Source organism: Mirounga angustirostris, unplaced genomic scaffold (genome assembly GCF_029215605.1).
Source record: "Mirounga angustirostris isolate CCGP_5_RB_7025 unplaced genomic scaffold, mMirAng1.0.hap1 SCAF_5, whole genome shotgun sequence".
In the NCBI taxonomy this organism is placed as follows: Eukaryota; Metazoa; Chordata; class Mammalia; order Carnivora; family Phocidae; genus Mirounga; species Mirounga angustirostris.
In genome coordinates, this window is record NW_026991713.1 from 138,254,335 (window position 1) to 138,271,107 (window position 16,773).

The 16,773-nt window shown below is 56.9% G+C and overlaps 1 protein-coding gene across 1 annotated transcript in view; it reads left to right on the top strand.

Moving 5' to 3' along the window:
- The window catches only part of ADARB2 (adenosine deaminase RNA specific B2 (inactive)), a 126,545-nt gene that overhangs the window by 350 nt on the left and 109,422 nt on the right, over positions 1 to 16,773 (top strand). Inside the window, exons 2-3 of the mRNA XM_045870362.1 lie at positions 2,294 to 2,380; positions 10,743 to 11,650. Of these exons, the coding sequence (XP_045726318.1) occupies positions 2,294 to 2,380; positions 10,743 to 11,650 (995 nt within the window). The remainder of the gene's footprint in view (positions 1 to 2,293; positions 2,381 to 10,742; positions 11,651 to 16,773) is intronic.

Here is a 16,773-nt window from a genome sequence, read left to right on the forward strand (position 1 = left end):
GCATCATGGCCCCAGGGTCCATCCATGTTGGGTAATATTCCATGGTGTGCATATGCTACACTGTGTTGTCCATTCATCTGTCAGTGGACACTCGGGTTGCTTTTAGCTTCTGTGAACACAGGTGTGCAGGTATCTCTGTGAGACCCTGCTTTCAATGCTTTTGGGTGTAGACGCAGACGTGGACATGCTGGTCTCACGCTCCCTCCGTCGGTGCACAAGGACGCCGACCCCTGCACAACCTCACCAACCCACTGCCTAGTTGGCTTCTTTATGGCGGCCATTCGATGGGTGTGAGGTGGTGGCCCAGTGCGGCTTTGATCTGCGCTGCTCTGCTGGTGAGTGTGTCTGCTGGCCGTCTGTATGCCTTCCCTCGCGAAACGTCTATTCAAGTCCTTTGCCTTAAATCTGGATTTCAGATAGACTGGACAATTTTTCAGTATAGGCGTGCCCCACACAATGCTGGAGATTTATATATACTAAATAAGTATCTGCTGTTTATCTAACTCAGTGTCTGGTGTTTTTATTTGATAAATCTGGCAACCCCAGAAAGCAAGAACTTTGAGGATCTAAAACAATCTTTAAATATTTTGCAGTCTTGCTAAGGTGAGCTCTGAAATGGTTTGGTGTATTTTTGTGGGTGTTTGGCTGGTAGCCCTGCTTTATTAGAAAAATGTAATTTCATTTTGAGATGCTCCAGACTAAATCATTTGAGCTTCACATTCCTTGTGTAACATTATTGGGCACCCTTAATGAAATTATAACTCAAGCAAGAGATTTCATTCCCTTGTAGTAAATTAGCTTGGGTTGTGAGGGTTTGGGAGAGCCAGTCCCTCCCTGGCTTATTCTTCTCGTTCCGTAGAATGAAGAAAGAGAGGCATTTTATATTTGAGTTATTTATTGTTCTCTCTGAGTGAACATTATATCATTGCCCGTCCCTACTGGAAACAACAGCTGTTAACAGGCTCCTGAATGAATTTCAATGTGAACTCCCCTGGCCTCTGGAAAGCTTGGGTAAAGAGAAAACAGGCTCAGAATTGAAAGAAAAAGAGCACATTTCAGGCCCGGGTCTGAACGCCTGAAGGCTAACTGCAGATAAAACCACTAGCTGAGGTTTTCACGCAAAGTCACACTTAGATGTGTACAAAGAGGGAGCCCCACGAGTCAGCAGTCCCCCTTCCCGAGGACAGAAGCAGACGATGGCATGGGAGCCACCAAAGACTCGGCCCTCCGGTGCCAACGGATTCCTGGAGGCGGGGAGTGTCCCGTGGCAAAGTAGCTCAGCCCCCGCGGGCCAGGCCAGCCACGAGAACCACCAGGAACCGTACGGGGACAGGCGGGCATCCGAGAACGGGGAGGCCTGCATGTGCCATCCCTCGACGTGCTCTCCTCTGCCCTGGACTAGGTTCCTCTTTGGACAAGTGCTCCCAGCTTCTGAGGTTGGATTCAGTCGGTGGAATCTCTACAGAAAGGAGCTTTTCCTTTGGCCCCTTTATTAGTCCTTTTTCAATGTCTCCCAAGTGCATTCCCATCCCACAATTCCCCAATCTTTCCGTTTAAGAGAGAGATTGTGGGGACTGTAGGTTATGAGCAGCATTGCCCTGGGTCCAGTGCCCCACCCCGGGCTGACTCGGGACAGGTGTTGCCTCACTCCCCCGCAGCAGGGTAAGTGGAGGGCGCTCTCCCGGGCTCCTGTCCCTGCTTCGTCGCGCGCCCATTTGCAGGAGGGACGGAGGGGGCCTCCCCCCGCACCCCTTCCCCCATCGTGCGCCGCCACTTCTCCCACTGCCCAGCTGCCCGCTGACTGATTTCTACATCCTTGTTCAAGCCCACAAAGCAAGTTCTCCGCTCACGGGGAGAAAAGGTCTTGGCTTTTTCTGCACGATTCTCATTTAATTATGGCTTTTTTTTTTTACTTGCTTCACTTCTTCTCTATGAAATGCCCTGGGTCCCAGGCTCTGCCCCACCCAGCATCCTATGAGTTCACGCAAGGTTCTTGCCCTGGAGACGATCGCTTTGAGTTTTGAGGGACACAGAACAAGAGGAGGGGAGATGCCAAAAATGAGAAAAGAAGAAAGATGGAAATCATAAAGTTGAAAATTGAATGGAGAGAGGAGTTTGATAAAAATGCTGTCAGAAATTCAATAAAAGACTGAACCAGAATGAAGTGGCTGAAACCAAAACAAGCTTTCAAACTCCCTTGTCCAAACCCTCAGTAATAAGAACATAGGAAAGCATTGAGTTTTTTTGAAACTCGGTGTCAAAAGTGCATTTCCTGTTCTTCTTTTCTTTCCAGACAAAGTAAGCATGTTGTCAGCTTTCATCGCTCCCTTCAAGCACTTAAGCCCCGGGGCCACAAACACGGAGGACGAAGACAATCTAAGTAAGCAGTTTCCCTTCCCTGTCGAGTGGAGGGGGTCCCGGCCCCATGCGCAGGGGGGGTCCTCTACTGTCCCCAAACACTGAGACCCTTGGGGTGATGGTGGGGACTATTTGGGCTTCACCGAGCAGGAGGCTCTGCTCCTGTCCCTCCACCCCCAGAACCCCATCCCCAACATGAATCCCGTCCCCACCAGGGATCCCTTCCCTGCCATGAAATACCATCCTCACCTAGAATCCTATCCTACCTGAAACCCCGTCCCCACCTGGAATCCCATCCCCATCTGGATAGTAGGAAAATATTAGCAGCGACTCTATAATTGAGAACTCCAAAGATTGTAGGGAAAAATCAGTTTTCTTGAACTCCTCTCCTCTCTTTCCTTTGTTTTTCCCTTCAAAAGGAAGGAAGGAAGGGAGGGAGGGAGAAAGGGAGGCAGGGGGAGGGAGGGGGGAGGAACGGAGGAAAATGAACACAGTTTGTACAACTATTTAACAAGGACGGAGTTGGATGGGTGCCTGCCTGTTGGAACATTTCTGGCTCCTGAAGGGAACCGGGGAAGCCCCAAAGCAGTGTGGTGCGGGGATGGAAACGCTGGTCCCCCTGCTGAGACCAGTGAGGGGCCCCCTGGGGGGCAGGGCTGGTGTGGGGGGTTCCTGGACGTGTCCAGCATGCTCTCAACCCCCAAACCACACAGATCTCTCCTGCATTTCAGTATTACCTCACAGCTGGGTCACCTTCCGCCCAGTGAGATGGTGCAGACTGTGCTCGTTGCCCAGAGCAGGGAGCTTGCAGGAGCTCACCAGGACTCTGACCAGGGCACGTGGTGGGGGGACCCGCACTGGAGTGCTGGCCACCCTGCCATTGGCTAGTAAGATGCACGGCCAGCAACAGGACTGGAGGCTGAGGGCACGAGCCTGTGTCACTGCACAAATCAAAGTCACAGAGTCGTGGTGCCTCAGAACCAGAGCAGACCCCCTGCGCGGGATGGGGACAAAGTCCCCACAGAAATCAGAACGCGGGTCTCTGGGCCACCCGTTCGGGGCTCCCTCCTCAGAGAAGTTGGGCAAATGCTCGTTTTTGTTGTCTCAGGGTCTAAGCGGGAAAACCTCCAGGACCCGGTGGGGGTCCTATTGATAGCCACTTCAGAAATGTGGAATACACACACACACACGTGTGTACATATACACATCAACCAATTCTAAGCACGCACGCACACGTGCCCCAAGCTGAACTGGATGTGCATGCAAAGCGCTTTGATAAAACACCTGGAATAAACACATCGAGAAAGAAAATCTTCCTCTGCTTCCTCCTCTTTCCCCCCTTGAGGGGCTGGGACCCTGCTGAGCGTGGTAGGTGCCCAGTGTGGGGTGAGACCTCGCCGCCACTGCTCCCGCAAGCCCGAGCCAGGAGCCCCAGCGCCTCGTGTGCATAAACTGAATCCCACAGTTGAGATCGGAATCCAACAGGACAATGCGTGAAGACGGCTACCAAGGACCTGGAAGAGAGCAAACGCACAAGTTGGCTATTTCCCCCAATCGGTGGAAACCTACAGAGAAGAACGACTTTGAATTGTTACATGTTAGAAAGCCTTTGCAATGCTTGGAAAATCCTTACTTAGAAAACCCTATTTTCAAACACTGTTCAAAGACAAACCTCCCATCAATGCCCCGTCTTCAGCTTCTCCTAGTCTACCCACACGGTCTCGGCCATTAGCAATCCAAGCACCCTCGGAAGGTGGGAGAAGAGAGCGGGTGAGCAGGGTGTGTGTGCCATGTGCAGGGGGGAAGGGTGGGCTGGAAGGAGCGACTGTGGCTTTGACTTGGGTGTGTTTGGGCTGGTGCTACATGGAGGTGCTCTGCCCGCCCCGTGTGGAGCACGTTCTGGACCATCAGCGGGCTCCCCCGTGGCCACTGGCACTCACCGCCACTCGTCCCTGGAGCCTGAGCTCCCAATGCCAAGGGCAGAGCTGGTGTCAGGGGTCAGTGACCAGAGACTCAGCCTGGGAGCCCATTTGGAAGCCAGCCATCAATGGGGTGGGTTTCCAGGGTCTCCTGGACAGCGCCAGGTTGTTGAGACTTCTGCTCAAGTGGGCAACTCTGAAAGCTTTCTCCTTAAATGCTGAGAGAGAGTGAGTCACTGCCCCAGCGCCATCACCGCTGTGCCTACTGCTGACCCAGGTCACCCGAGGAGGGGTCACTCCCCGAGCTGTGGTCTGGAGGGAGGGAGACCGGCCCACCACACCCGCTTGATCCTCACCCAGACATGGGTCAGACACCACATCCAGGACCATGTGGGACACGTCCTCGAAAGGAGGCACCTTTGCCTGCTGCCGGGAATCAGGCCTGCACTTCTGCAGCCCGAGTCAGCCGGCCCACGTGGCCTCTCGGTGTTCCCAGGGCGTGGTTGTGCCTCAGCGGACCCCCTTCCCAGGCGACTGCTCACCTGCCAAGCACCAGGGCCTCCCTCCAGAGTGAAAGGAGACTCCAGGCCACTGGCCTCAGTCCTGTCAGCCCCCATCTGATGCAAATGGGGCAGATCAGATGGCCGGTCCCCGGTGCCCTACCACCTGAGGCCACGGCTGCATCACTATCGGCCATGCGGAGCAGACGTGACTAGTTGGAGAAGTCTGGCTGCCTAATAACCAGACAGACGCTGGCCCCAGAAAGGGGACGGCGGAGGGGGGTGAGGCACACACGTGATAGACGGGCTCGCACATGCTGCCTGCGCTCGCCGGAGCCGACGGCCCTGAGACCACAGGACCTCACCCTCCATGTGGCCCGCCCACGTTTGCAGGATGGCCGCCAATGCACAAGTGCAGCCTGCTAACTGGACTTAAGTCTGGGAGGATATATTTCACCTGGAAAGTAAAATTTTAGCCACAGCCACGCCAATGTAAAATCCAGCTCTTTCTTTTTTTTTTTTCCTAGATTTTATTTATTTATTTGAGAGAGAGAGAATGAGAGAGACAAAGAGCATGAGAGGGAGGAGGGTCAGAGGGAGAAGCAGACTCCCCGCCGAGCATGGAGCCCGATGCGGGACTCGATCCAGGGACTCCAGGATCATGACCCGAGCCGAAGGCAGTCGCTTAACCAACTGACCCACCCAGGCGCCCAAATAAATAAAATCTTATTTTTTTAATTTTTTTTTATTTTTTTAAGATTTTTTATTTATTTATCTGAGAGAGAGAATGGGAGACCGAGAGCATGAGAGGGAGGAGGGTCAGAGGGAGAAGCAGACCCCCCGCCGAGCATGGAGCCCGATGCGGGACTCGATCCCGGGACTCCAGGATCATGACCTGAGCCGAAGGCAGTCGCTTAACCAACTGAACCACCCAGGTGCCCCAAAATCCAGCTCTTTCTCCCTAAAATGCAATTCTTTCATGCATTGGTAAACATAGCACCGCTTTTGCTGACACTTTTTGCCAAACAGGAGAATGCAGTCACGGGCTCTGGAGATGGATCGATGTGTGAGAGAGCAGAATGGAACAGTTGCTCTATGTTCTCCCGCACGTGGCTCTGCCGTAGATACTCTCCTCCGTGCCTGGCGGTCTCCAAATTGCTGGCCCCCGGTCTGTGGTATCTGTCTAATGGAGCTTGAAGTCATCTGCCTGCTTTTTCTCTAATTTCCGCAATGAAGGACACGTGCGACTGTCTGAGTCGCAGAAGCCGCAGTCTGAGGGTGTCTGGTGTTCGACGCCGGGAGGATGAGGGAATTCGCCCTGGGCCGGCGTGGACGCTCAGGGCACCTGCACGTGTTTTCCTCGGGACTGGGCTTTGCCAAGGAAGGCACTGGAATCCAAGTCAGAAATTCTCCAACATGACGTGAGCCATGGATGGGGGCTCCCTGGGGTGGTGGGAGCCGCTGGGCCCCCGATCAATCAGCCCCGGTTCTGCTGCCTACCATTCGCCCGCAGGCTGACGTCCGCGCGCTGAGTGCACCCACACACGCAGACACAGAAAAAGTGGGGGGGACAGGCAGACCCGTAAACGCACCTCAAGGTGCAACTGACCTGACGAGAGAGTCCCCCGTCCGACCCCCTACGGGGACGTGAGTTTCTGGCCGAGCTGCTGCAAGCCTGACCGACTGCAAGTCCCTGAGTTATGACTGGCAAGCAAAGCAATTATTTGGGAGAACGAATTCCAGGGTAGAATTAAAGGACTCACTAATTCTCATAACCTAGTATGACCCGTCCGTTTGAGCTGTTCCAAATGTACAACAAATACATTTTCAGAAACAAGTCATTTTTATCACGTAATAAACATTCTCGTGCCAAGTCCTGCACCCCAGGACCCAGGGCAAGTCCAGGCAGATGGGGGCCACTGATCTTCTCTCAGACCCTTCAAGGCAGGGGCAACCGCCACCTCCACGGTGGCCGTGATCAGTCATCACGAAGCACACGGCCTGGAAGCCTGCGGCGCTCACGGATCACCGTTTACAGATCACGTGGAAAGTTTCACGGGTTGTCTGCCCTGAGCCGCACAGCAGCCCCCGTGTGGTGGGTTCTGTGCGCACCACTCAGCTGTCAGCGTGCTTTCCTGCGGTTCCCAGATGAGCTGGTGCTCACGCCGCCCGTGAGGCCTGGGGATGGCCCCCCGAGAAGGCCAGCGAGAAGTGCATGGCTGCGGGGTCAGCACCGGAGGTGAGCTCCCGGACAACTCCCAGATGCTGGGAGCCTGCTGTCCACATCTGGCTGCCTCCATGTACAGGATAAAGGGTTCAAGATCAGCGACGTGCCTGAGGGGTGACTCCCCCAGGGCAGACCAGGTCCTGCTCTCCTTGGATGAGGACAATCTGCGTCCCCCTCCCACCTCAGGGGTGACCCACGGGGCCCAGGAGCCGAAGCTTGTGCTGGGAAAGGAGCCCCGTGTGCTTGGATGCCTCAGGGCCCAGACCCAAGGGAGCATGTGCGGCGCAGGTCCTGGGCAGCGTGGCCTCCTGACTCTCACCTCTGGATCATTCTGACAACAGAGAACGGAAGCCTATTAACTAGTGGAGAACAAAGTGGTCAGGGGAAGGGACTGCGAAGGACCCCCTTCCCTGAGGAAGAAGGAAATGTGACTTTGTGAAGTCGGAGCTGGAGTCCCATAAGAAATTCACGTGGGATCGCTGCAGCGAAAGTCCCGCAAACTGGTGTTGGATTTTCACGGCGGACCTGGCAAAGTGGCGCGTGGTTTTCCAGACACGGCCCATGTATCTCTAAGCAGTGCTGGAGCTGCGGCGTGGGTGGGGTTGCTCCGCGAGGCAGCCTCCCATCCCCTCGCCATCCGTCCCCTCGCCGTCTGTCCCCTGGGGACCGGGAGTCACCGTGCGCGTCTCTCCCATGGGATGGCTGTTGACTCTCAGAAGCTCTGACGCTGACTGAAAGGGAGAGACGCACGGTGTGTTTGTGTTGCACTCTGGGGCCCACAGGCTCATGACAGAGGGGTGCGCTCAGACCCGGCCTCAGGACAGCCTGGAGCCCGCGCCATGTGACAGGACAGACGCTGCTACCCTGCCTCCTGGGGGGTCCCAAATTCCAGGGGAAACTCAGCAAGGAAGAGCTCAGCAGTGTCTGCCTCTCTCGTTCCTGCTATTTTCAAAAAGATGTGTTTCCTGTATGTCTGGGTTTGGGCTGAGCCTCTTCCTGATGCTCCTTTAGTTCAAGCTCAGAATAATCTCATAGGGCAAGTGCCGTTAAAACCCACATTTGCCATTTTGAGAAAGTAGAGTTTGGGCGTATGGAGGGACTTGCCCCTGGTCACACGCACCTGAGAGGCAGGGGGGACATTGACGTCTTGTGTGCTGGAGCCCCGAGCTGGTGGGGTGACCACTGCCCTGTCTGCCTCCTACAGCTTCGGCCGGCCACGCTCGGACCCCACAGGCCAGTTAAACAGAGCATGCCAGCCGAACCCCCACTCTGCGAGTTTCCAAACCCAGAGGTTGTGGCTCGTGTACCCGGGATAGGGCCCAGAAGCCCACTTTTTTCATCAATTATTATTCATTGTTGGTTATTACGGAAGGGGCCTTCATGCCCCTGCTCCTCCGTGCCTGGCGGTCTCCAAATTGCTGGCCCCCGGTCTGTGGTATCTGTCTAATGGAGCTTGAAGTCATCTGCCCTGGGCCGGCGTGGTTATCAGAGATAACCATGGCTGGTGTCACGGACAATGGTATCGAGGGCAGCCGTGGGCGCTGGGAGTCAGGGAAGAGAGGGGTCGGCCTGCAAGGGCTCTTCCTGCAAGACAACCCTTTCTACCTCAAAAGGTCATCCGAGATGCTGGCCACCTCACTCTTGCTACCAGTCTCACCAGTCCCCACCCTGTGGGAAATCAGTAAGAAACTGGAGCACACCCAGCAGTTTCGAACGCAATCTAGAATGGGGCTTTTTGGCTGGGTTGGATTTTTTTTCTCATCTTCACATTCAATTTGAGAGGCTGCATGGTTAATCTGACCCACTGTCTCTCGGCCTGAAACTCCGCCCCCGGCAGAGCTCCTTGCTACCTGTGCCCAAGACGCATAATCATTAACAAAGGAGGCAGAGACTAAGTGCTTGATATTTGGAAGGTAATTATTTCTGCTAAAATAGTCTGTAAATGAATGCCATCCACCTCTAACTTATAAAACCCTCTGCATCATGCCTTTGAACAGTTACCTCCACAAACCTAACACTGTATGGAAGCAAACTGCTGGAGGAAATGCCAACTGAGCCAACGGGCTCGCGGTGAGCGGCTGGGGTTCCTCAGTCGGAGAACACGTCCCCTAGGGCGCATCCCCCAGAGAGGGCACCTCTCCGCGCTGACACGCTGCACATCTCCATTAGATTCTCTGCCGCAACACCACGAGGGCAAGGTCACGGAGTCTGCCGCATTCACCGCTGCCCGGCTTCCGCACAGGACTGAGGGGCGCCCACACGACAGCTGTTCAGGAGCCACGGGATCAGCCCCAAGCTTCCACGTGCTTAATGAGAACAAACTCACTCCCGACTGCCGGGGACTTCTGCATGGGCCCCGCCTGGCCCTGGGCGGCCACCTCGCCTCCCACGTCTGTCCGAACCAAGGGCCGACTGCGCTCAGCATCCTCACCGCCTCCCAGAGCCCAGCACAGGGTGTCCCTGTAAAGGAGCCAAGAAAATGATGGGACTATTCTGCTTCTGTAAAGCCAGGTTTACAGCAGCCGCGAACATTCCCGGGACACTCCCATCTCGACCAACAAGCCCGGATCAACCGGTTCCCTCTTTGAGCCTTGTTTCTTCTCGAACATGGTGCTGTGATCCCCACGCAGGCTGGATTTTAGGAATAAGAAGGTCTGAGGGAGGCTCTGTGAAAGGCACCTGCACCGTTCACCACTGACACCCTCGGAGGATTTCAGCGGAGACCTGAGAGGTCAGCGCCCCAGAAGCACATTCACCTGCAGAGCAATCGGGACTCCCGTGGTCCCCAAGTCATCCACGCCTGAGATTGCCTAAAAACAACAGCATCATCAGCCACGAGCAGTCCAAGATGGCCAGGCCACAGAAGTTAAATTATCATTACATGCATCCTCCACCTACAGTTAGCAAAGGATGGTTTTGCTAAATTTACTTCGTATCATTTCTTGCCAAGGAAGGAAGGAAGGAAAAAAGGAAGGACGGAAGGAACCATCACAGACACCAAGGAAGCGGCCCCCTGAGCCCGCATGCAATTTCCTCCTTGTGTCTTGGGGGAAGTAGGAACACCTTGAATCTTTACCACCTGCGTGTGATTACACCAACAATCTGTAATGTCTGTGTCCGTATGATTTGAACTAACGATATCCTGGTCTACGTATTATTTTCATCGTCTAGCACATTCCTGAGGTTCATCCACGTTGACACACACAGATGTGGCTCGTTAAACATAGTGCCACGTAGCAGTCTGTTGTATGAGGACACCACCGTTCACCCCCCACCGGCCCCGGCGGGAAAGGCCTCCCTGACCTCAGCGTTGCCCACAGCTGTTGGGGGCACAGGGCCGCCTGTCCGTTTGGTTGGGGCAACGCTGAGGGTTGCCCAGGCTCAGGGCAGGCGGCTGGCCTCAGCCCTGACCCACCACAGCCGGTGCCCAGGGCAGGAGACAGCAGCAACACGCAGGGGGCCGTGCGCCCCACACACGCCCCCCAACACCTCCGTCTCAGAAATGCGTCTCTGCAAGAGCTGCCCAGGAATGCGGGTCCTCCCGCCTCCGGGCAAGCGGCCCCACTTCTGGGGTGCTGCTCCCCAGGTCTCCCCGCAGGTGCCCGCCCGGAGCTTGCCTCCCTGGCTGGCGGGCCGTGCTGGTGGCGGGCTCGCGTGCGCCGAGGCCCGGTCTGCGGCCCAGCAGTGCCGTCGTCAGCTGCCAGTGCCCGGGGTCACGGCTGTCTTTCTCACCTGCAGGTATCAGCAGCGCCGACGTGAAGGAAAACCGCAACGTGAGCAACCTGGAGGCCCGGCCCCTGCCCGCCGGTGACGGGGCCCGAGGTGGTGCGCCCGGCGTGAAGAGGAAGAGGCCCCTGGAGGAGGGCAACGGCGGCCACTTATGCAAGGTGCAGCTCATCTGGAAGAAGCTCTCGTGGTCCGTGGCGCCCAAGAACGCGCTGGTACAGCTCCACGACCTGCGTCCGGGCCTGCAGTACCGCATGGTGTCCCAGACCGGCCCGGTGCACGCCCCCGTCTTCGCCGTGGCTGTGGAGGTGAACGGGCTCACGTTCGAGGGCACGGGGCCCACCAAGAAGAAAGCCAAGATGCGGGCAGCCGAGCTGGCCCTGAGGTCTTTCGTGCAGTTCCCCAATGCCTGCCAGGCCCACCTGGCCATGGGCAGCGGCGCCGGCCCGTCCACGGACTTCACCTCGGACCAGGCCGACTTCCCCGACACGCTGTTCAAGGAGTTCGAGCCGGCCGCCCCTGGCGAGGCCTTCGCGGGCCGCCGCCCCGCCGATGCCGGGCTGTTGCCCTCCGCCTGCCGGAGGGGACGACTGCTCTGCCACCCCCTGGACCTGGTGGGCCCGGCGCGGCCGGACAGACCCAGGCCGGGCCCCGTGGCCCTGGGTGACAGGAACCCCGTGGTCGTGCTGAACCAGCTGCGCTCCGGCCTGCGCTACGTGTGCCTCGCGGAGCCGGCCGAGAAGCAGCGCGCCAAGAGCTTCGTCATGGCCGTGTGCGTGGACGGCAGGACGTTCGAAGGCTCGGGACGCAGCAAGAAGCTGGCCAAGGGCCAGGCGGCTCAGGCTGCCCTCCAGGCTCTCTTCAACATCCGGCTGCCCGGCCACATCCCCAGCAGGAGTAAGAGTCACCTCTTGCCCCAGGTGAGATGCGCAGGTAGCTGGGGCAGGTGGTATTCTTCAGGAGCTCGGAGGACGGGGGTGGTGGCGGGCACCTGGCAGGCCCCTCTGCTCCCAGCACTGCAGGCTCACCCCGACCCCGTCCCGGGAAAGCCAGGCTCTGCTCGGCGCCCTCCAAAGGCTCCCTTTCCCAGCCTCCTCATTAGGAGCATTTTTCAGGCGTGTGGAGAGAGTTGTGTGGGTGTAGGAGAGAGTGTCCACACCCCGCGTTAGCAGAGCTGGCCCTCGTGACGGCGATCCCCTCCGCGAGGGCAGGAGCGGGGCCCCCGGTCCAGAGAGAGGCCTAGCAGCAGGGAGCCCGGCTTCTTCCCCAGACCCGTCAGTGACCAGGCCGCCGGACGGAGAGCAACATGCGTGAGGTGTGTGCCGGGGGGTGGTCTGGGGGCGTCTGCAGCTGGGGGTCCACGGAGAGCCCTGCGACTGTGTCTTCTCTCATCCCAGTGGTGCCAACTGCAGGCAGGAGCGCGCGCGGCCGCCTGGGCACCCCGGCCGGGCCAGACGGAGGCGGGGGTCCGAGACCTAGGCCGGTGCGAGGCAGAGGGCTCAGGGAGGGAGGGGGCGCTGGAAGCCGGCGGCGTGGCCACGTCACGGCCACGTCACGGCCACGTCACGGCCGCTCCGATCGCGACAATGGGTCTGCTTCTCACAAGGGTTCGGGGAAGACTGTGCAGCGCCGTCCGTGTGTCGGGAACTATCCTGACGCCATTTTGAAACATCCTTCCAAGTCCTGTAAGTGCTCACGTGTGCACATCACCCTTTGTCTCGCCGTTCTGAGAACGATCTGTGGGCACCGCTTCCAGGTCGGATCCGGCGTCCTTGTGCGCTTCGGCATCGACCGAGGACAGAAGTGTGTCACGGGCGGGTCAGAGTGAGCCCCGCGTGGCTGTGCGTCCCCGCAGAGCACCAGCGCCGCATAGCCATCCGAGCAAAGACAGCAGGACAGAGCCCGGAGCGGAGCCGCGACCCGGGCAGGCATTCACTCGTTCCTTCCTTCACTCACTCGTTCACTTCTTCCTTCCTTCCTTCATTCGCTCCTCAGCATGGCGGGCGCAAAGCCGGCAGGGATCTGCCCCCACTGGGGGGTCGGGGAGAGGGGGAGACCACTGAACAGGAATCCCCGTTTCTCTGCGGCCTCTGCCCCCTATTCCTTCCTTTCGTTTGGGACGTTTGTTGAGCATTTTACAGAGCGGGTTGGAGGCATCTAGACCGCATCGCCGCCTGCTTTGCCTTTCAACCCGCCCTCAAGGGACCCACCATCTAGCCGTTTGCCAAGCAGCTCGGCACCCAAGCCCGTCCCCGGGCACCTCCGAAGGGGAGGCCATAGCCCCACTCTCTCCTCCCACACCCCTGTTCTGTTTCACGTCCGCCTTTGTTCCTTCCCGCCCCTGTGTCTCGGGTATCTGTGGCTTAAACCTGCCAACGGCGCCCGAGGAAGCCACTGTGCTCCCCATGGCAGGGTGAGCCTTCCCCGAAGAGGCCCCTCGCCCCAGCCCGCAGCAGGCCGCCACCAGCCGGGCCTTTCTCCCCGCCCCGATGAAGGTTGGAGGGTGTCAGGGAGCTCTGGCCATGACGCTTTTCCCTTTCATGCTGTCAACCCTGAGCCCTGGGACGGAGGGACCAGGCAGCACCACAGCTCTGTAACAGCCGTTCGACCCCAGGGCGTAGGACACCACTCAGAGCCACGGCCGCTGAATGATTTGTCTCTGACAGTCCGCCAACCACCCCAACTGGATGATGGAGGGCGGGGATCAGCGTGAGGGCTGGGGCCATCCAACACACCCAAGGCACTGCCATCCTGGAGGCTCATTGCCTGCTCGCCTCGCCCCTGCACCCCAGGCTCGGTGGGGTTAAGCGGGCCAGGGGACCCAGGACCTGGCGCCACCAGGGGCTTGACTGAATGTGAATCCCTGTCTTGGACGTGGTCTGGATCTGGGGGCTGATCTTTAATTCAAAGACAGATCCCAAGAAACCCTGTAAGTCCTGCTGTGCTTTCCTGCTCTGCCCAACGCCCCCCGCCCCATGGTCCTGGGGTCCCCTCACTGTGCTGTTAGCACCTGCACCGGGAGAGTGGCCAGGCGCCCAGAAAAGGCCGGGGCCCACTGAGGAGGACGGCAGTCCTGCTTGCCGCCGGACTGAGCATTCCAGCGTTCCCGGCCCTGACTCCGGGTCCGCCCCACGCAGGGTGGCCTTAGCGAGTGGGTGACAAACCAAGAGTGTGGTGGGCCACAGAAGCAGCGTCTCTAAGGCTTTCACCAAAGGCTCCACCTGCCGTGAACAAACCCAGAGTGTTCTCGGCTGGAAGCTCCCTCTGTAAGTGATACACACTGAAGGAAAGATTCAGACGTGACGGCACACAGAGCCATGTGGGGTGCGTATTTAACACCGCTGTGGGCCCCACTTTGGTGGGGTGCTGGGGCATGGAGCGGGACCCCCGCAGTTCTGACTTCCACATGGGTGGTCAGCTCACCTGCACCGTTCAGCCTGGAGAGCAGGACCATGCAGGCCTGGCAGGGCGCACCGGACGCTCACTCTGTCCTGAAGACTAGTCTGGGTGAGCGCAACCTCCCCAGCACCTGCAGCTGAAGACCTGCGGGGAGCCTGTCCGGAGTGGCCCCTATGCTGTGCTGGTCACCCAAGTATCAACTTTGCTGGGGGTGCGGGACATCAACTCCTCCAGGCTGAGTGTCACTCCCCACCAGGGAAGGCAAATTGCACGCACTTGCTTCCACTTCTAGTTTGAAGGAGGAAGTTCTAAAGAACAATATGCTCAGTGACAATTAAAATCGTAGGTATTGATTTCTCTAGGATCTGATTTTCACCAATTCCTTTATCGGGGGTGTTTCTCAGAACTGGGCTAGTTTTGTTCCTTCACTTTCCCGAGATCTGGCTTTGGGTCTCTTATCCAGAAGGCTGAGACCAAGACTTTATTATCAGGTACAGACCTGAGAGGGGGTCTGTAACACTCACAAGTGTGCAGGCTGTGCATCTGCAAATATCAGTTGATAAGAATCATCGACACAGACCAGGAGGTAGCTGGCCCATTTTCCTAGGCTCCACTTGGTACACCTTCTCAGGGCAGGACTCCTCTAGCTTACAAGATACTCGTGATAACAAGGCCATGTCAGGATCTACAGATGGTCCCCAACTTAAGGTAGTTCAACTCGACAATGTCTAAGGTTTACGATGGTGCAAAAGTGATACGCATTCAGTAGAAGCCATTCTCTGAGTTTTGAGTTTGGGCCTTGTCCCGGGCTAGTGGCCAGTGGGATGATCTTGCCTCATGAGCGGCTCCCTGTCAGCCCCGTGATCACGGAAGTAACAGCGGATCCACGGACAACAGTCCCACACCCATACCCACTGTCTGCTCTTCACGGTGAGCGCCGTATTCGATACACTGCGTGAGACTGTCAACACCGGGTTATCAAGTAGGCTTCGTGGGAGAGGATTTGTCCCAACCGCGGGCTGATGTAAGTGTTCTGAGCACGTTTCAGGTCGGCGAGCCTACACTGGGACGGTCAAGGTTAGGGGTATTAAATGCATTTTTGACTTAAGGATATTTTCCATTTACAATAGGTTTATCGGGACCCAACCCCATCAGAAGTCAAGGATGATTTCTCAATGCTCATTCCCTGGAAGCATTATCATAAAAAAAGATAAAATCACAAAATCTCTCTCTCTCTTCGGCCTTCACTTCCCACCCCTAGCATGAAAAGAGTTGAATTCATAAAAGCACTAGATCCCATCAGAAGGGCATCTCTCCCATCGCCTCCCATGGTGGACAGGAGCAGGCCTTACAAGGAGAGTGGGTAATGTCAGCATGGTCTCAGGAAACAGCCCCTGGGGTGAAAACAAGCACGGTGACTGATTACGTGAGCTTCTCTTTCACACTCAATGATCCCCTTTGTTTTGTTTTGTTTTGATGTGTCTCAAAGATTTGTCTTTGCCATAGAGTAAGAGAGGGAGCAACTTCCGCCTGTTCATGTGGGGCCTTTGCTGGGACCGCGCCCTCCAGGGATCCTTGCGGGAAAGTGACCAGCCCAGCTCTGCTCCTGCATGTGTCACTACACTGAGGAGAGGAGAAACCATGGGAATTTATGACACAATGGAAAGGAAACTTTAACAGCGAGTTTGGATCAGAGCTCGAGTGCACAGCCCCATTTCATGGAATCTGCCCCCAGAATTAGCTGCAGAATGAGGCCGGGGGGACTGTTGCTGCCTTCTCCACAGCTGTGCTGTAGGATGCTAATAGCATGTTTGCACAAACGCGCCATCCTTCTCCCAAACCCCAAGGTGACCCCCAGCTGCCCCTGGCCACTTTACAGATGGTTTTTCTGATCTCGTACTCCTGCTAATCTCTCTCACTCAATAGGAGTGGCGTCCTAACCGCCGTAATGCAAAACCGTTAATTAATATTGCCATAATAAATTAGCAAGAGAGGGGCCCTCAAATTTTAAATAGGCTTAAATTAGAAACAGATAGTTATGGAAATTATATCCACTTGGCTTTGAAATGGCTTAACACTGTCCACGCTGGTTTCCCCGAAAAACACACAAAACCAGCAGCAGATGCCCAGGCGTCCTCCCCGCACAGCTCTGGGGACACAGGAAGGGACAGCCAGGTCTGACTCTGCCGTCGGCCACGGGTCCAGCCTGGGGCAGTTCCTGAATGACATCTGAGCAGAGTCCTGGAGTTCTGCGGTTCCCACAAGCAGGAAGGACAGTTCTAGACTCCAAGTCACACTGTCTGACGGGATTTCAGTTCCTCGGCTGTTCTCCTGTTGTCTCCTCGGGGAGTGGGACTAGGGTCTGACCTCACCACATCCAGGCACCTGCTGGTGCAAGAGACCCAAGGTGGCTCTGACCCATCTTCAGAGCATGACTCTGGCCACAGACATAGCAAGCCAAAGAGGGTGGCCAAGCACTGACCTGGGGTTCTATGGGGACGTCCCCTGAGCCTCATAGGCATTGCCAGAAGGTGTGGGGGGCCTAGAGGCATCCGCACCCACATCCCTTCCCTCGTCCCCTCCCTGCTCTACCTAGATGCCCTCCCTCATCACCACTGTCCCCAAAAAGCTGTGTGTCGGGGAA